Raw genomic sequence first — 20,151 nt, 5'->3', positions numbered from 1 at the left:
TTCCAAACAGAGCCCATTCCCTGTAGGAATTAAAACAGCAGCAATAAACCCTTTTCCACAGCAAGCCTTGGAAAGTGTTTGCTGCCGTTCCTTGTTTTTCAGGCACAGATTTGTCTAGTTTGTCTTAAAAGTAACAAAATCTTTCTGATATGTGAACTCTCTTTAGTTCTTTTGGAGCTTGGGTATTTCACTGCAGACCATATGAGAGAGACCATCAATAAATATTATCTTTAAATAGCTTTCCTATCATTACGGAAATGCAAAAGCCTCTGTTCATAATCCTGTTGAAAACAGATCCCTGAACTCATGTAGAGCAATGGTTTCAAAATAATTTTCTTAACAAAGGCATCTTGCATATGAAGAGTTCATCCTAAGGCACTGTTTGACCTCTTGGTCTCTCATTATTATCAAGTCATCAGAGGGTCTTTGGAGAGAAAGGGGAAAAGAAACCCCGAGATACAGTTTATTTGTAAAACATACCGTGTAGCTTTAAAGCACATTCACAATGAAAAAATCTCTCTGATTTCAGGAAGTCTTACAAAAACAAAGTTAGTACAAATTAAAGATTTTGGGTAAAGTGTAAGGGAGTTGAGAAGCGAGGATTTGAGAACAAAAGCTCTCTGAACTTATATTAGAAAGCAGGGAGCGAAGGGATGTTTTAAACAAACATTAGTTTCACAAATATAATTTCTTTAGGCATGTCTATAATTGCTTGTGAAAAATAGGGCATTGTCATGTCAAAACTGTGACATGTGCCTGTCCATATTTTTTGGGGAGCCAGGGGCTAAAATCCCCTCCTGTCTTCTTCTTTTTTTTTTTCTTTCTTTCTTTCTTTTTTAAAAGTGAAATTATTTCTGAGTTGTGATCGCTTCGGTTACTGAATGCTTATTAGGAAGTGAAGTGAACACATGACAGAAGCTCACCCAAATGTTGAATGTATCATTTATATTTTACGACAGTGAATTATATAGAAGAATCTCAAGTAACTTTCAAATCATCAAACTGTAATTAAATATTGCAAAGACTGTCTGAAAATTCTTTAATTTTTAATGAAAGTTAAATATATATTGTCAGCCTACTTGAAGGTGTAGTATTTTAGTTCATGACGCTCAGAACAAATTGGATAATGAAATGATTACTTTTAAATGAAACTGTTGCAGAAGCATACATGTTTCAGCTGGCAAGTAGCTTCTCAATACTCACACACGCACGTTCACACACTCAATAATTGTGAATTCCCAGACTGAAATTACAGCTACTCTGAGGTTTTTGGTGGCAAATTAAAAATCCCACAGAAGCAAAGCTTGAATGAGTTAGGTTCCCCAGATCGTACAGGAAAGTATCTGTGGCTCTTTCCTTATAGTATGCATATATATATATACACATATATATATATATATATGGACATATCAGATTTAACTATATTCTCTTTGTCTCACAATTATAAATTGCAAAGTTTTGCACAGCTGTGGATTATTAAGTTAGGTAAGATAAAATAAAATCTATTCTGCAAATCAGACCTAGCTTTCTCTGTGTTGGACCGCTCGTAGATTTAACTTAAATGTCCCATTAGCAGCATGCATTATATCAGCAGGTAGACAGGCAGGACTGCACTGTGCTGGATGCTGTGTGTGTAATAAATAGTAGATATTCCTTGTTCTATGGAGTTCTTGATCTGAATAAATCAGGATTTATCATTGTTCATGTGGCTATGCCCAGCTAAGAAACTAGTCCACGAGCCTTGCCATAGGTGTAGCACGGGGAGGGCCGTGTGCTGCCGCGTGTGTACGTTTTCTCCCGGCTGCGATGCACTATGGGAAGCGGGGCTGGGTAGTGGCGTTACTGAACTAACCACAAATTTTGTCACCGACTACATCCCAGGGCAGGTCTAGGGTGTAGGTATTAACTATGCATGCGCTCCCTCAAAACACGAGCTTTTGTTGCACGCGTGCTCCTTGGTGGTCTGGGCTGTGGGACTTCTGAACGGGAAACTCGGGCAGTACTGGGCTCAAAATGCATCGTTTCCAGTTATATCCCGGGTAACGTGCTTGGCCTTTGGTGGTGGCCCCAGAGAAGTGCTGGGTACGATGGTAATTGCCTGCCTTTGAGGAGTCTTGCTCCGACTCTAAAATGCATGCCCGTCATTTTAAAATTGTAAATACTGCGCATAAATCGTTTATGTTGGGGGAAGTTCTCTTCAGTTAGGGTAACAACACTCAGCGTCAATGCTGTCTTAATTAAATTTTCTTTTATGTTATCTTGGCACCTCATTTTATGTTGGGTTCACATTCCTAATGCGTTCAAAACCCCGTAGGATCCCAAACTTTATAGCTGTTGCTATCCGTAAACCGGCAGCTTATACTGCAGTAGGTCTGGCGTTAACAATGATGCATTTTGAAATTGCCTGAAAAATGTGAAATACGTCTGCTCAAATAAAAGCAGAGTTTTTAGGCAAGTCTGAGGATTTTAATATATTTACAGAGAAGAGATGCCTTCCACTTCTTCAGCTGTATTTTCATAAATTTGAGATATTTCACTATTAGGAAAGATGGAGGAAATAAATCTGAAATACTTGTTCCCCACCCATTTTTCCTTCAGCCTTTCTCATTCATAAGATATAACGGATGGTAATATGGCTCAGGCATCTTAAAAATCATAAGTTTTGCAAGATAGTTATTGTCTATTGTTGAGAACCCTCATGAGTCAAAAATCCTTCCTTCAGACTTGAGCTCTGTTTATGTTTTGCTTTTTTTTCAGTACTGTAACTCTGGATGCAAATGGTTTTTCTGTTGCTTTCGCTATGATATTCTCTGATGTATGCAGATATTTGATCAGCTCTCTATTCTGTGCATAGCCTGGCCCTTCTCTGGCAGCTACACGCATGGGAAAAAAATGTTATCAATAAGTTCAGAGGAGCCTCAGCAGACTCAGAGAAATTTCACACAAACATAAAACAAAACCTAACCCCTGTGACGGGGAAAGTTTACATTGCGCCAGATTTTAGCAGCTTTCTTGTTCCTTTGGTGAGATGTCAGAAGCGCAGGTGATTTTAATTTTCTTGTACAGAGAGGAACGGAGAAGTTTGGAATTTGCATGCATGATCAGGACCTGTGTTTGGGAAAATGTAAACTCATCACAGTGGAAAATGTGTTGTTTGGAGTCTGAGGGTGAAAACAAAGCTGAGGATTTTGGAGAGACTGCCTGAGCCAGATGGCCTGGTGCATTCCCAGTCTGGCAGCCCAACTGCTCCCTCCTGTATAATATACAGCCATTTGTTCTGGGATATTTACGCTAGAGCTGTTTCCATGTGAATGTTTGAAAACCATTAAAAATGAACATATTAGGAGAGATAAATTTATTTAATTTGTGTGAATACGTCGATAAGCAGGCTGTGTATCAAAGGCAGGGGGAGACCGGATAAAATAATTAGATGCTACTGAATTGTGCGCTGAGACGCAGCACGAACTAAACGTCCTCTCCTGGGGACCCAGTGCTGTGCTGCTTGTCCGGCATAAACCGTACTGGGAAGAGTAGAAATTCTGCCTGGGCAAGGAGTGAAAAACTTGGGTAATTAGGGGTTAAGCACTCGAAGCCAAATAAATGCAATGCACTGAATTTGCAGCGTTCTCTGTGTAGATATATAGCGGATACAAGCCTAATCCTCGCTGGGTGAAATCCTGGCCCATCTGAAGTCAATTGCAAAACTCCTATTGAATTCGGTGGGGCCAGGATTTTATTTTCTCTCTGTGTGTATGTCTGTATACGTCACTGCAAATCATTTTAGTTCTGTTTTGAAAAGACCCTCATTCTAATGAGTGTTTTTTTTTTTCCTCCTTTATTTCAGTAAAGGAGATAGTTTGTTTTGCGAAACAGATGAGGAATTTGAAAGCGAGTGGATTTAGATGCATGCTGGTGATTTCTCTCATTCTCTCCCTCTTTTAAAATCAAGGCTGTGACATAACTGAATACTATAATGGCCATGAGCTCAGTCCTTCAAGCTTGTTTCTCATCCAGCTCAGAGAGCAGGATTGCCTGACTGGCAACTTGACGCTACGAGGCGATTCTGCCCACAGTTGTACCAGCATAAATCTGGATTTATTCAGGAATAGCTAAGGATGGAATCTGCCTTTATATTTTTCCAACTTACTCATCAACTATTTTACTGCTTTATCCTGCCGTCTTTACTTGCAAAAAACTGGTTTAAATGAGAACTGTAGTCTTGGCTTTTATATTACCCCCCTCCCCTTTATTTTATTTTTTATGAACTCTCACTGAAAAGTTTTTCAAATTGTTGGATGCACTTGTCTAGAAATGACTGGGATGTGCTCAATTTAGTAATTTTTATGTGCTGGCAAGTAGTGAATTGCATTTGATTTAACTTTTTTTTTTTTTTTTAATGCAGCTTTATTTAAATGGAAGTGAGGAGTCTTATATTTCGACATTAGTTTTTCAGGGCCTGATTTTGAAATCCATTTGTGCATGAGTGATCGTTACTCACTGGGGCTTCTTGTAGAAAGGTTACTTACGTGAGTAATGGTTTACAAATGTAAGCTGAGTTTTGCGGGGAAATATTTAAGTTCAGGAGAAGAAAATCTATTTCGAAATGCTTATGGGATGCACCGAGTCAAAACTACAAGAAGTAAACAAAAAGGAAAAACAAAGTCTATAATTTTCATTTCCTTTGCTGGTGTTTTGTTGTGCAACTCTGATGTGTATTTGCAGGCTTATTTTTAGCTCTGCTGTGGTCTAAGTTTATACACTGTAACTTTCACTTTATCTCTTATTAATGTGATCCCTATTTGACAAAATTGCGATGATGTTCGTGCTGCGGGGACTCCTGCCACAGTCAGCCTGCGTCAAAGCCTGAACATTAATTAAAAAAAAAATCAGATTGCTTTGTTAAAAGAGTATCTTTTCAAATCTTAAAGTTAAATATTTTCACAACGGTAACATCGTAGACCCTTCCTGTAAAAATACTTCTGGCAGCTATAAAGATGTGAAACTTTAGCAGTTCCTGTTTCCCTTTTGCAACTAATTGTAGAATTAGTGTTTTAGAGCAGTGCAGTTTGAAAGGCGGTAGAGGGTCTGTAACGCTCTCAGGGAGTCATTCACGGGAGTAAACAGCTGGTGCTTTGCACACCCGTTTGCACAAGCAAATTGGGAAATAGGAATGGGAGTTGGGGACGAGAAGTGAACTCGGCAATTCCTCCTGCTTCCTAAAATTCCCCAGAAATTCCTGGTGGAATAGGATGTATGGAAGGACCTGCACTTAACAGTGAGAAACCGCGGTGTGCATCGGTGCTATATTAGTAGTCAAATGCAAACAAAGTGAAAAGCAAATCCTTAACGTAGACGAAGGCTGAAGAATGTCATGCACGCAAAGAAGGGATCACTGACGTTAAACACAACAGACAAGGTGATTATGTACCACAGTGTTGACTCTGCCCGTTCATTATTGCTATTTAGTTGAGTTATTTAAGCGGGTACCTGGAGGTTAAGTAAGCATAGCAGCAGGAAGAGAAGGGGAAGAGAGAGAGCAGGGGAGAAAAGAAAGTAGGTTTTGTGTTCTGCTTGGTCATTTCTACTGCTGCCTTGAATTCACTGGCAACAAGGTATCCCAGGCTGGGCAAATTTATTTTAAGGTTTGGAATTCTAAGAACGGGGAGCCAAGCCCAGCAGTCCTCTCTTGGGCACCATCTCATGCTGTGCCAGGTGAGGGGGGACCAGAGGTGTATGTCTCCACTAAAGGCCTCAGAAGCAGATCTGCTCTGCGTTCTCAGAAGCAGATTATTCTTTGATTATTTGTTGATTAGGTCCAACAAGAGCCCTGAGCTTTGCCTGTACCTGGCCGTTCTCACTGCCAGGTACAACCTGGTCTGGGGTTTTCTGGAGTCTTTCCAATGTCCCTGCTGATCCCACTGTTGTCAGCTGGTTCCTTTGGTTCCCTGGTTTTGGCTAGAATCTTCATCCCGTCTTCTCTTTTAAGGCATGGAAATACAGATCTTCTGAATTTGTCCCAGTTCCTGACGTACATCCCCATGCACGTCTGTACGGGCATCTTCCAAACCAGCTGTAGCCCCTGGGCACTGCTGGGAAAGCATCCCTATGTGCTTCATCCAGCAGCCGCCAGGGAAGCGAGGTCCCAGCGTGGGTCAGGGCTTTTACTGGTGGCTGTGCTGTGAGGGCTTTGCATGTGTCCTACAGCCACATTTGTGTTCCCTGCATGTGCTGGGTTCACAGCTTGTGTCCCTTGCTGGTTGGACTGAGGGCAGAAGCTGGTGATGCTCTGTACCGGTGCAATGGCACCAGAGCTCTCTGTTCTATCTCATCAGCAGCAAAATTATACTGGCTCCCAGGTTGTGGGGAAATGCATGCAGCAAAACTGAAAGGGAAGGATTTAAATTAGCAGAGACAACACGGAGCCATTCCTGATATTGTTTATAGAATTGCTAAATCATTTTATAATGCATATTATTAAGATTGAGCATTACTAATACCATAGTGTTAAAAATCAGCTCCTGCCTCTTCAGATTTGCGTGTCCTGGGACTCATGCCTCCGTTGTAGGTACGACACCTCTTACCTTTAGCGGGTTATATTTGCAAGGACTGGGAAAGCAGTTCACATGATCTCACTTCATTATGTATCAAGATACTAATGAGAAAAAAAAAGGTATTTTCCACACTTCCTTATCAGAACTGTCTCATTCCATAAAATATATTTTCTCCATATAACCTCCTATTTTTTTTTTTAACTTTCAAAAACTAATTTAATGTTAGCTTTAAGGATACCCATATCAGATGTCATTTTACCTGCAGGGTTTGTTTCCCCGATTTCTTCTTCCTAAGTCTGTGTTTTAGAGGCTGGCAGGGTCCCTCCACGGGCTGAGGGCAGGGCTGACGCTGGGAAGCAGGCTCATTGATCTGATCCCAGCTGTGCACTGGCACCCTGAAAGATTCAGGATCCTCAGTGCCATCAAAAGTTGCTGTTGCAAAGGCAATTTCTTTTCTGTCTTGATTTGCTGCTGGAGGCAATGGGACAACCTGGAGCAGATACTGCCCAGCTGCTGGTATTTTGGGGGTGAATCAGCAGTGACAAGCCAGGGCTGTGTGTGTGTGTGGGCAGAAAGCAAAACTCTGTCCCAGTCGGATGGAAACTCTCTAGAGCGAGTGGTAACTCTGCTGGTATGTGACGCCGATCCCTCGCCGTCGCTCCCGGTCCTGCTGGTGGGAGGGCTGCAAAAATCGACTCTTTTTGAAAGGCGAACGCACCATCTTTCCACAGTTTTAACTCAAAGCCTTCTCCCCGTGCTATCTCAGAGTCAAACTTCCCAGGCTGGTTTATCCTCTGTTTGTTTTGGTATCCTCTGGCAGGGCCTGCCTCTCACTTATTTATATCCCTGCAGCTCCAGAGCTGCGCTCTGGATTGTGAGCTTCAGGGGCAGAATCAGGCCCAAGCGCTTCCAGGAGCTATCAGGAAAGTGCCTGGGCTGCTCAGTGTGCAGCTTTTGGAATTAAAAATGCATGAGCTCTCTCTTTCTGTCCTTTTTTTTTTTTTTTTTTTAATGAATAGGACCCAAAGTATGCCAAGCCTTGCTGTTGTTTCTTTTTTTTTTTTTCCCCCCTTTCTTTTAATGCTATTAGGTTTATATTTTATTCTGAATTGAAAAGAAAATTGTGGTTGTCTTGACTACTAAAAAAACCCATCCTACACACAGCTTGAGAGATGTGCAACGGCGAGGAGGGAATTTAGCTGTACTCAGCTTGTGTTGTTTTCCAACCACAAATCTTTAGCAGGTTCAGCGGTGACGCCGTCTCCCTACCCTGCGACTTAGCTTGCAATGCCGGCTGCGCGCTCAGTTACTGCGATGCCTTTTTTGTTTTCTCCAAACTCCACTTGATGCACAGCTAAAAATGTGTTTTGTTTCTAGGCGATAGTGTATGAAGGCCAAGACAAGAACCCAGAAATGTGCCGAGTTCTGCTCACGCATGAAATAATGTGCAGGTAAGAGCTACCCTGCTTCCAGCTAATTAGTGATTAGAAGATGAATCTGTCTCTCAAAATCTAGGTTGAACCTGCAGCTATTTTAGGACTTAAATTTATCTTTCTTGCATTAAACAATCCCAAAATAACACAGTTCGGTGTGTGTAATTAGCAGCAAGGTCTCAGTCGTCACAGCAGTTTTCAATTTATGAAGAGTTTTCCTTAACAGCACGCTACTGGTTTGCATTTAGACTCCGTAGCCCACGAAAGGTCTCCTCACCAAAATTAAGAGTCACTTATAGCCTCTCCCAATCCCTGCCCCCCCCCCCCCCCCCCCAATATTCCTAAGAAAACATCCCCAGAAAAATGACAAAGCAGTCATTTCTGTTTGCCTGTGGATGTGCAGGAGGACGGGAAGCCAGGAGGCTTTTGGGCTGGTGGCCGAGGCTGGGCTGCCCTGCAGCCCGCTGCCCCTCCGGCTGCTCGCCCACTGCCCATGCAGCCCGAGCCAAGCAGGCGATGTTCCCCCAGCCCAGCACCGGCTGTTTTTTGCTTTTCATCAAACTTCCCCAGGCAAATCTGGCCCTGCCCTGCGCTATGTTCCCCTGAACGTTCCCGCCTGGGGCTGGCCGCTTAAATTCGGGACAGTCAAATATCTTCTTCCCCGGGTGCGGCGCTTCTGCGGCAGGCAGCTACTTCCTTCTCCTTTCTGGCTGGTAGCAATAGGTGAAGCCTCTTCTGCTTGCTTCCCGCTGCAGGGAAGGCAGCATCTTCTCAAAGACCCCTCCGACACCTAGGAGAGCTTGACCTTGCAGTCTCATTAAAGTTAGTGGGTGTTTTTGCATGTCTGAAAAACTCATTTGTTACATGTTATTCGATGGCAGAAAATAATTCCCTGGTGGAAGACGAGGCGTTCTTGCATAAGCTCATTGTTACAATCAGTTGTTTTAAGACTGTAAAAATGCCATTGCATGCGTTGTAACTTTTACAAAACACATTTACTAAAAAGGAGTAACTTGAGGGTAAAAACTGGTACCCACTTCTAAGAGAATAAACTTGGATGAGGGCTTCCTGGTGGGGGAGAGTCTTAGACAAAATATTCAGATGGAAACTTCTCTGCTGGTTGATTTTTTTATTATTATTTTTTTTTAGTTATGTTTCTTCATTCTTGGGGATCTGCATGTTTGGTCCTTCCCAACAGCTCTTCTCTGATAAAACCCAGCTCGAGGGCAGCTCCCTGCAATGCCAGCAGAGAGGAGGGAGCTGCTCTTCTTGCTTTGCCAACCCCACGCAACCCCACAACTTGCAGGACTTGAGGGATTTTTAGTTTCCATATCCTATTTTTCCAGGCTGCTTCGTTCAGCAGGTTTGGCTTTTTCTGGGAAACCAGAGAGCCCGTTGAGAGCCATCTGAGAGCAGATGGGGACCTTCAAGAGGTGCTGGAGCTGCTGCCGCTGCTGGGAGCGGGGGCGTTGCTTTGCTAAGGACTCCCGGCCAGTTCTCCCTTTCCAAATGGAAACCCAGTCACGCTGACAACTTATAATTGCCCTAAAATTCATTGGCCCAATTAGCACCACTTTCGCACTAGATACCTAGCTAGGAACAATTCATGGAAATATTAAAGGAGGCCCCTGACCTGATAAGGCTGAAGTGCACGCTTTGCTTTTCTGGTGTAAGAAGCCCAGTGAAACAGTGGGTGAAATTAAGCACAAGTGCCTGTGGCATTGGGGCCTGAATGTGCTCTTAGCCTTGGGTGATGTGCTCTGTTGGCTCTTAGACCACAAGGTTTTGAGGTAGGAATTAATCTGCCTGCGACTCTGGCTGAGCACCCAAATTTAGGAGCGGAGCCTTTGCAGCTCTGCAGAGCGGTCGGAGCCCAGCAGCAAGGAGAGGAGCATCCGTCCCTGCAGCAGCCCCTGCCAGCACCGGGACGTTCTCACCGAGCCCTAGTGCAGCAGGAAGGCTTACCTATGTAATGCATTAATTTTATTACAAATACTTTAGAAACATCAAGAGTAATAAATAAATGGAAACTTTACATAGGAGGCTGAGTTTTAACCAGAAGAGCTACATCAAAGATTTACAGCCGTGTCAATATAGTTTGACTGAGATAAAATTATTTCTGTTCTGGGAACATGGAAAGATGTGCTACGTCATTTGGAGCCGTCTTTCCCTTTATTAAAGCACTTTATGCTTTTTTTCGTTCTCAAAATTCGCTTAATCAGGAGCTTTATTCCTCTCCTTGGATTTGTTTGCTGCCAGTCCTGGCTTTGTATTTCACGAGCATAAGGTGGAGGGGTAGCAAAAAAAAAAAAAAAAAAAAAAATCTGACCACGGTAGGCAAATGTGTGTCTGACGGGGTGGGGGAGATGTATTCAAATTTCTTACAGCTCATATTAGATATTCCCCATTTCCTCTTCTGCCTATACATTTGTAAGAGGGTGCTGTTTGTTTACCAGGCCGCTTGACCCTATTGCACAAATCTGTCATCTATTGTGCTGCTAACACTCTTTTAAATTGCAAATCTGATGCTCTTTAGGGGTCTAGAAGGGGAAAAAAAAAATCTCTCTCCACACCATTCTGTTTCTCTTGATTTCTTGCCTGTTGTAAGTGGAAGTTGGGATGTGCTGAATTTGCACCAGGGGTGCAAATGCAGCCTCAATTATAAGCATAAAATTAGAGTCTGTTCCCCATTAATCAGCCCAGCTAATTGCTATGCACTACCATTAGCCATATGGTGTGAAAGACAGCTTGCTCTCCCTAAGATGAAATTTCTTCATTTCAGACATGAAATAGTGAGGGCTCTGTATTTTAAAATAGCTTGTTTTAGATATTTAATTTCTAAACAACTTTCAGCAGTGCTTTCTATCAAGGCTAACTGCACAATAAAACTTTGCATTTATGTGACAAAGCTGGGTATTTATAGTATACTCCAACTATGGCACGGATAAGACAAAGAATTCAAATGTACAGGAGCGTCCTGGCTGTGGTAGGGAAGCGGGGCTGAGGTTTGCTTCAGGTGGCTGTTTATTTCAAAGGCTTTCATTGTATTTTGTCAAATATAAAATCTATGCTGTTGGCAAAAATGCTAATAGCTGGGGAGAATTCACAGCCTCGGTGGAATTTATTAGTATTGTAGGAGCATGGGGAGGGACATCTATAGTTAATATTGCCTCAACAATTTCCATTATGAAACCTTCAGTGGCTTACAGCTTTGCCAAACTTAAACTGTTCTGGCTGAAATGTCCTTTGCAGGGTGTCAGCCCGAGGCTGACTTTCTTTGGAAAGTTTCAGCTAAAATGGTTCAGTGATTTCTGAGAATGAGGTCGGAGTAAAATATGGTTTTTGTCTTTGCAAAATAAAATCTTAACAGCTGTTTTGTCGAGAACCTCCCGCACCTCTGCACTTGGGAGCGAGGAGCCCATCTGGGGCAGGGGCCGCATGGCTGTGGGCTGCAGCCCGCCTCGCCGGGAGCTGCTGCAAGATGTCCCACGCGGACTCGCTAACGACTTGTTAGAGCCTGGCAGCTAAATGATCGGAAAGTCGCATTTGCGCTGGCCACGTGCCATCGCCCCGTAATTTCTCATTGTTCATTGTCCCCGCAGAAAGCCCGAGCGCGCAGATACACAAAGCAGGGCTCCTCTGGGCAGCGATGCTCCTGGCTGCTGTGCTGGCTTGGGGATGGGGAGGTTTTGGGGTGCAGGGTGCCAGGGTGAGGTGGCAAACTCCTGTGTGCCCATAGTGGGGACCAGGTGGCATGGAAAAGGGATGCTCCAGCGTGGGGAAGGGAAAGGGACGAGGAAGATGCGGAGCAAGGCAGCAGGAGGGCAGCAGGTCCCCAGAGGGCTGCGTTACTATTGAGGACTATTTGTTTTAAAAACAAACCAAGCAGTTTTTGCAGTTTCTTATTGTGAGCCAGAGTGACATGTTGCCTGAGCCTTGGCTCCTTGTCCCACCCAGGGAGGGACATCCCAGAGGGACAGTGCAGGAGCTGGCAGTTGGAGCCTCTCGCTGCACCTTCAGATCCTGTGGGGAGCTGGAGGGCTTCTTGGAAACATGGAGAAACTCCTGCGAGTTTTAAGATTCCTTTGGGGAAAGGAGAAAAAGGGCACTGAACGTTTAGGAACTTTTTCCAAGTGTTCAGCAAACACTAAAAGCCAAAGCTTCCGAAGCAAGCTGAACGCTTATTGTGCCATGAGAAGTGATATAAAACTCAGGGTTTGTGTGATGCCTTGCTTTTATGCATAGAAAAACAAAGGTAGATGAAGCCTCAAATTCTGCTGGTGACGGGGAGACTACTGCTACTAGTAAGTTAATAAACCTTAGCTTGACTTTTTATTTTTAAAAGGCCTCTTGCTATGGCTCAGGCCTACTGGGGCATCCTCTTGGGACACCCGAGCCAAGCAGAGGCCACCCCATGAGCAGCGCCATGTCCTCCCTGCTCTCCAAGCCAGACTGTCCCCAGCGGCCACCTCGTGGCTCTGTCCCACTTGGGGCTGGAGCATCCCCAGCCCCTTCTCCCTCTGGGCCAGCACCCGGGAAGGTGCGGGGGGATGCGGGGGTCTGCCCGGCGCAGCGGGGAGCCTGGGAACCTTCGCTCGCCTGCGTTAGTGTGGCAATTTCTGTCCCTGCAGTCTGCTGGGAGAATGTCAGGACTAGCCCTGATTCGCTTCAGTCACAAGAACTGCATTGTCTTAACTTGTGCCAACTCTGTTTCTAATTACATTTTAATCATTTAAAAATGATTAGCAGTTTTTATTGCCTTGTTTGTGGGTAAATTTTCTCACCCCACACATTCTAGCTGCACTCCAATGACAAGTCCTTTTATAGGCAAAAAAGCCCCCCGAACGTCCACATGACTATTTACCTACAGCATATTTTATTCCTTCCTAAATTTTAATGCTTTCTGGGTGCCAAGGCTCTTGCATTTTTTTGGTGGATCAATTGTGGTATTGTGCTGTAAAATTAAGCAGTTTTTTTTGGCAATCCTAAACAATGTAACTTCCACCGAAATGAAGATACCGCACATGTGTTAACTGTGAAAAGTTTCAGCCCTGAATAGTTGCCTTGAAGCTTTTTGCGGTGAAAAGAATTATGTATTTTCCTCTCTTTGAAAACAATTTTTTTTTCTTTTGGAAACCATGTTTAAACAGTCTGTTTTTGTAAAAGGCCCCCCCCCCCCCTTTTTTTTTGTTATCTTTAGTGTGGTTAGTTGCTTTATTGCTAATCTTGGTGGGTAACTGTATATTATTCACTCTATTGTTCAGCAACACAAGAGAACCTTTGTCATACTCCCAACAGGGCTATTTATATAGTGTGGCACTTCTGCGGGCTTCTTCCTGCGCTGATGTTCTTCCATCTTTTGGGGAAAAGAAAATAGTCCACCCGAGCGGGAGGGCGAGCAGCGGGCGGCTGCTGCTGGATGCACAAAGCCAACTGCTGACACGGCGATGTGCAGGCCCTGGGACACCACTTGGAATGAGCACGGTGATTCCCAAAGGCATGTGGCACAGGGCTTGGGTTCTCCAGGGATTCTGTTGAGCAGCGAAGTGTACCCACGTCCAGCCAGGGAGAGCCGAGGGGGTGGCCCCGTGCCCTGCCACTTGGTGCCACCACAGGGTGCCATCCACATGCCCGGGGTCTCTGCTCCCTGCAGGAGCCAGGCTCTGATGGCCAGTCCCCACAACAAGGGCTCATCCCAACCATTTAACATGTCTGCAGAAACGCCGAGCCACCTTTGTTCAAAGTCTGAGCCTTGAGGGCAGCGATGGCGCCAGGCTCTGGCAGACGGAGCTGGTGCTTCAAGTGCCGGCTTCGCACCCGACCCGTTGCGGGCACCAGCCGCAGCACGGTGCTCTCCTGGCACGAGCAGGCATCAGCATGCTCCAAAAAACAGGAAAACAGGCACACTCCCACATAACAGCCCGGTGGTGCTTGTGTTTTAGCTCCCCACTTAACAGAAATATTTCTTAGAGGGAGAATAATTGTGCTTTTGGATTTTGGGGAGAGATTTCCCAGCAGCTGAGACTTCAGCTCTGTGTAAAAGTAGGAATACTGTGCGGCCACATAACGTAAGTGGTAAGCAAATGTAAAAGCTGTGTTCATGAAAGAAAAGGCACCTTATTCTGAGTGCATATGCATATGGGACAACTGTTAAACCCCCTGGATAAGAGACCACAAATAAGACAGGTCTCCCTGTTTCGGATGATCCTTGAATTATTATTTGTGAAAGGGGCAAAACCCCTCTCTTTTTATATTTTCCATTGTTAACCAGCTGTGCAAGAAGTTAAACACAGTAATTAACCCATATGTGACCCACTGCATTTGACTGATTTCCAGGCAGGGACGGAGCGGTAACTCTAGCCGGCAATTTGAACCCACCATGTTCGTAATGATGATTTTACAGTGTAATGGTCGCACTAAATCCTTTCACTTTTGCTCTGTAGCCGCTGTTGTGACAAGAAAAGCTGTGGCAACAGAAATGAGACTCCATCAGATCCAGTGATAATTGACAGGTAAGGACTGCTATTGTTTCCTTCGATTTGCCTTTTTTTTTTTTTCTTTTTCCTCCTCATTATAATGAAACACCTGCCCTGTGCTGCTAATGGGGAAGAATTAGGAGTATATATGGAGGAAATTTTGTTTTTGATACCAAATTAGTTGTGCTTTGCAATCGCGATTGCCATGGAAGGGCCATATGGAGGCTAACGGAGCGACCTGCTCGTTGGAGGGCTCCAGTGCTTGCAGCTGATTCATGTGCATAAAGAAGAGATTTTTCTTTCTGACTTTCTGTGGCTCAATTCACATGCTGTGCCAGGGAAGCTTCAGGAATAAAATAATAATAGTTTGTGATTTATGAAATGTGGTTGGGTGCTTATAAATATTTAACTTTTATTTGAAAAATGTTTGAATCATTATCACTTTTAGCTACAGTAGTTCTGTTGGGTGCAATCCATCTACATTTTAAGGTTTTTATTTATGCATAAAAACAGTTAAAAAAATAGATCTGCAAACTAAGGGTTTTTTCTCCTGTGATTTTCTTTGGTTGGAATACTATTTTGACTGTATTGTCAGTTGATTAATTCGTTTTTGCCCATCTTAATTATTGTGTTTTTAAACAGATCCATATTGCTAATCTGACATCACCGAGTAAATCACTGTAGCACAATACATCTATTTTAGTTGTTCTGAGCCATGTGCAGTTTCTGTGCTTGCAAATTATGCAAAATGGTACCAAATAGTCATTTTTACATTTTAATTGTCAAAAATCATTGTACGAAGCCGTGCGCAATAACCAGGTTATTATGCAGCATTACTCTATAAGAGTTAAATGGCCATGAAGTACTGAATCTGTCTGTCATCAGCTGGCGCAAGCAATACCACTGCGCTAATCTGCGCATACAGGGACCCTGAAGGGAAACTATCTATGCATACAGGAGCGGGAGTATAGAGTGGTGTGCTTCTCCTGGCGTTATTGTCTGAGTTAATGTTTGCTATATGAGGTTCAAAGTGCCTTCCGTGCCAGTGTGTGCGGTTTTATGACAAAAGGTGAAGGGGTTCGGTGTGTGGAGTGCCAGGCAGGGAGGAGGGGGGTGGCAGAGCCTGGCTGGGCACTGTGCTGCTGCAGGCTGCCAGATTGATAGCTATGGGTTGAATTTGTTAAGAAAGTGCAGACATTGGAAGCTTATTGCAGATGTTTTGATTAGCTATAATCAGTAATCCCGAGAATGTTTAAATCTCAGAAGATGTATCTACCTATTTTAACTAGGCGCATTTTCATCTTCTGTGAGCATTAGGTAGCACCAGGGAAAGCTGGGGAAAAAAAACCCACTGTGAAATCTGTATAGAGATGTGTTTTATAAGCATGCTGCAGACTTGAACACTATAAACATGGTGTTAGAGTGGCATTTTGAGCGACATGAAAGCTACAAAATTCACATGAATTTTTCATTGTACTGGAAAGTGAGATGTTAAGATGCTAATGGCAGGTTTACAGAAATATTTTGTTTAACTATCTAGTATGCAAAACTGCTAGTTGCAAATCATTTAAAATTATGAAAGCCAGAGATGCAGTCTGTTACATGCTTCTTATAAAAAGAGGGAACCTCTTACATGAAAAATCAGGTTTAACTTCCTAGCAGTGATCAATTTATCAGTATTTACATTAATCGATGCAAAAGATTCAAATTCTGAAGAGTATATTTAAAACACAACTAAACATGATTTAAAGCTCATCTTACAAGCCTTACTTCACCACCTGTACTAAATCACATTTGGCTGGTGAATGGGTTAAGCTTTTAAGTTCTTCACTTGGTTTTAAATTGTGACTTTGATACAGAAGGTTGATATGACTGTGGTTTGAATAACATTTGATTTTGACCTGTTCCTGTGGGTTGCAGTGGTATAAGAAATTTGACTCAGCAGTACTGTAATTAGCCCTCCCCGTGTTTTTGAAACAGGATTGTGTTACCTGGATTGCATTAGTGTGGCTTCTATTGTTGCCGCTTCGCATCTGTCCCAGTAGGGTACTTAAAACCTTTTCTTGGCCAGGGCTAGTTCAAACAATTTAGGCCAAATAAGTATGTGCTTTATACAGTTAGTGGCTTTAGTGATGCTTCTTGTGACATTTATCCTATTCATTTTTTTCCTCCCTTTTGGTTTGGAAAGGATGAAGCGATCTATGTGGAGCCTTTTTACCTTAAAATGAGTCCGTTGAAATTGTTCTAACAGTAAAACGCCTGCACAAGTCAGCACATGTGTTTAGTTGTACTCTATTGTCACTTCTGCATGCACACAATTTTAACCTATTATGTCAATTGATATGCAAAACCATATTTAGCTATTTTTATTTGCATGTGAGCTTACAGAATTCATTTACCATTTGGGCTAAAGCACTCCCACATGCCTTACAGTCTGATAAAGCCTTGCCTATGGATTTAATCTAACTCTTGCATCAAATCCTACAAATCCACAGAGTCTGACCTAACATAGAATTTACAATAAAATCTATCTATGGGATTTTTGACATATGTACTTACATGGAAATGCTATCCTCTTCTTACATGCCGGAATACTATTTTGGATTGATTAATTCTCTTTGATGAGGCTAGAGAAACTTGGGATAGAGGGAGCTCAGTCTTTGTGGTGGTTTAGTTAACTTGGTGAAGAGGCTCTCTGGCAACTTCAAAGTTACATGTGTTGTGTTCTTTTTCAAACCCTAGATGTATATGAAAAGTAAATCGCATATTTTTATTTAATCAAAATGTGGGATTTAAAAAAAAAATCTGTAGTTGCGTTTGAAACAGGATATGACTTTATCCTTTGTAAAATTGCTTTATAGTTTGCCCCATTATAGTATCAGCGGATATAGCAGTGAAAGGGACCTAAAGAAATTTATACTCGTAGAGCGATCTAAATTTTCTCTGGAGAACAAAATAAATCTCTTATGCTTATAGAGAGCAGTCATTTCAAGGAAGTTTCTTGGAAACCTGTGTGTATCTGAATCATCTTCTTAGCATAGCCTGTATATTTTATCACTAATCCAGTTACATGTGTTCAGATGAAGCTCTGATGAACAGGAACTCATTTTAAAAGGGGTATTATTGTCACAATACAAATGCACAATTCCTCCTACAAGTACAGTAGCAGGGCTGTATTGTAATCATACTTAAAGAAAACACAGAGCACTTCCTGTTATTAAATTAAATTCTAGATTGATTTAACATTCAAATTGTAACTCATATTTGAATTTAAAAGGTTTGCAATAAAATTCCTGTGAAGAAATTGAATAAATTGTAGTTTTATTACCACTCTGGATATCCTGGTGTCCTAACCTTTTTCCTTATAGTTATCTTAGTTCAATAAATAAAACCTCATTAGACTATTCCCATTTCAACGAGTTTATTAAATTTTACAGGAGTAATTAGCATAAGCTGTGCTAATTTTTCTGGAAGACTAATGAGAGAGCTTCCTAATTAGGTTTGCTTTGTAAGAATCAGAAAAGATGATAATGACAAAAGTCACATAGGGGAGAAAGTGGGGCTTTAGATTATTCCTTGGTTCAGGAAAGAGGCTCCTCTCTCGCCGTTCTGTTCCAAACTCTTAAACCCAATTTACCACTGTGGGGACCAGTATTTAGTGGTGTTACCCATGCCTGTAGGGGATTCCTTACCTTTTATGGCTGGATCCAGTAAAACAGGAGCCCTATTGACTGATAAAATAGAAATGAGCACCGCAATCCCAAATATAGTGGCGGAAAAGGCTCCGCGTTGAGGATCGTGCTTTGCCCCCCGACCCTGCACCCCAGGGCGCGATGCTGCAGGGACGAGGGGCTGTGAGCAGCCCGTGCGGCAACTGCTGCTCCATCCCAGATCTTGCTTCGTCCCACCGTACGTGAGTAGGCTGATGCTGTGACCTGAAATTGACTTTGCTGAGGTTTATCGATACGGATGAGACCTACTTCAGGAATCTCTCTCTTGGACAGATGCCCTCAGGGTGCAGGATGCTGGGCTTTGTGCTGGAGCTGCCCAGGGGCTCTGTGCCCAGCATGGGAAGGGCGAGGGGCCCTCCTGGCCCTGGTCTAGCCAAGGCATTGAAGCTCTTCATATGCCAATTCGAGTGCTGCTGCTGAGGAATAAGGCTCCCTCTGGCTTTGCAGAAGTGGCTGATGCATTTCCAGGGTGATCAGAGCTCTTGTCAATGGAGCAGGGGTGGGAACTTACAGACTGCAGGCTGTGATATTCTTTCTGCTTTATTATCAGATCACATGGAGGGGTTTTAATGCACGGCCTGCTGCACGTGTCGGGAAGGCTTGTGCATTTTTGACACCTGCTGTACAGGATGCTCGGCTGGGCTGCCTGTGATCCCTCCCCAGCACATCCACCCGCTGCGGCTACAGAGGGAGCTGACTTTCCTACAGATGTTTTTGAGATCTTTCAGGCCTTAACCTGACAAATTTTATGTTTGTGGGTAGGATTTCATTGTGCAATGGCATGAAAAGAGGCGTGAATGACTTTCAATGTCTCCGTTATACTGCTTTACAAGTCATTGTGCAGTGGATTGTATTTTACAGGCCCGATCATCTTTTCATCCTAAATAGCAGGCAGGTGGAAAAGTGACATGCAGGGCTGCATCCCCCTCTCTGCATCCTCCCCCTGAAGGCACTTGTTGGGCGGATGTGGCAATCACTGCCTCCTGCAGCAGCTTTCTGTGCCCAGGTGGCTGAACCCAGCCGTGGTGGGGTGGGGGCAGGTGCTGGTGTCCTGCTCCCCCCCGGGGATGGGGCTGCAGGAGGCTGGGGGTAGCATCCCACCTCGGTCCCTGGGCACCGCGTGGGGCTGTGTCTCACAGCTGTGCTGGTGAAACCCTCTGGGCCCCTACAGAGGATGGGCAGAATTTGGCCTCCAGCATTTCACGCGAGCTCCCGGAGCCTGTGAACCCGTGCATTGCTGAGAGGGGAGGGACGCCAGCAAACATCCTCGAGGACTTGGTTATGATTGACGCATCTGAAAAGCATTACCCTAAACAGTTCCCACATGACTTAGGCAGCCAAAGGCACTTTGAGACTCTGTGAGATACATGGGGGACTCTGATCAGTAGATGCTTCTCACATGGTGAATCAGGCCGAAATGCTCGCGCCTCTTCCAGGGCTCCTAATAGTGTCCGTCCTCTTCCTGGTGAAGAAATCACCAGAGCTGGGGATAACTTTGCGAGGGCCCTTGCAAAAATCCCTCTCGGTTTCAGTCTCTGCGGGTTGGCACGTACTTCTGCCGCTCCAAAATTCATTTATTTTGCTCTTGGGGTTGAGTGAACTTGGTCAGGGTCAGAACAGCTCCCACTTATTGTTTGCTTCATTTCTCCTCCCCCACCCCCGAGTATAGGAATTTTTATATAATTTCAAAACTATTATGCAAAACCTTAATTTGGTCTCAGCTTCACTTCAGGAGGTTTGTGAATTTCTCAGAAAACCTGTTCTGAGTTTTCAGTTTGTTATAAAACCCCAAACCAGGCAAGTTTTATGCGGTTTTGGGTTTCACTGCAAACATTTCACACTACTCTAATAGTTGCTTGCTTCTCTCAGTGATGCCTTTTGAATCTGCAGCTAGCGTTTTGGGCTTTATTTCACTGTGATGCTATGCCTGATTATTACTATTTAATATGGTGGTGCTGTG

The 20,151-nt window shown here is 43.6% G+C and overlaps 1 protein-coding gene across 15 annotated transcripts in view; it reads left to right on the top strand.

Annotated features, from left to right (window-relative positions):
* EBF1 (EBF transcription factor 1) overlaps positions 1–20,151 on the top strand; it is a 312,296-nt gene that overhangs the window by 4,562 nt on the left and 287,583 nt on the right. For all 15 annotated transcript variants that reach the window (XM_083799058.1, XM_083799062.1, XM_083799060.1 and 12 more), the window contains exons 5-6: positions 7,929–8,002; positions 14,428–14,496. In XM_083799058.1, coding sequence (XP_083655184.1) covers positions 7,929–8,002; positions 14,428–14,496 — 143 coding nt within the window. The remainder of the gene's footprint in view (positions 1–7,928; positions 8,003–14,427; positions 14,497–20,151) is intronic.

The sequence above is a fragment of the Anser anser genome, assembly GCF_964211835.1.
Source record: "Anser anser genome assembly, chromosome: 14".
NCBI lineage: Eukaryota > Metazoa > Chordata > Aves > Anseriformes > Anatidae > Anser > Anser anser.
Note: the sequence above shows the minus strand (reverse complement) of the source record. Positions and strands in the feature narration are given on the sequence as shown.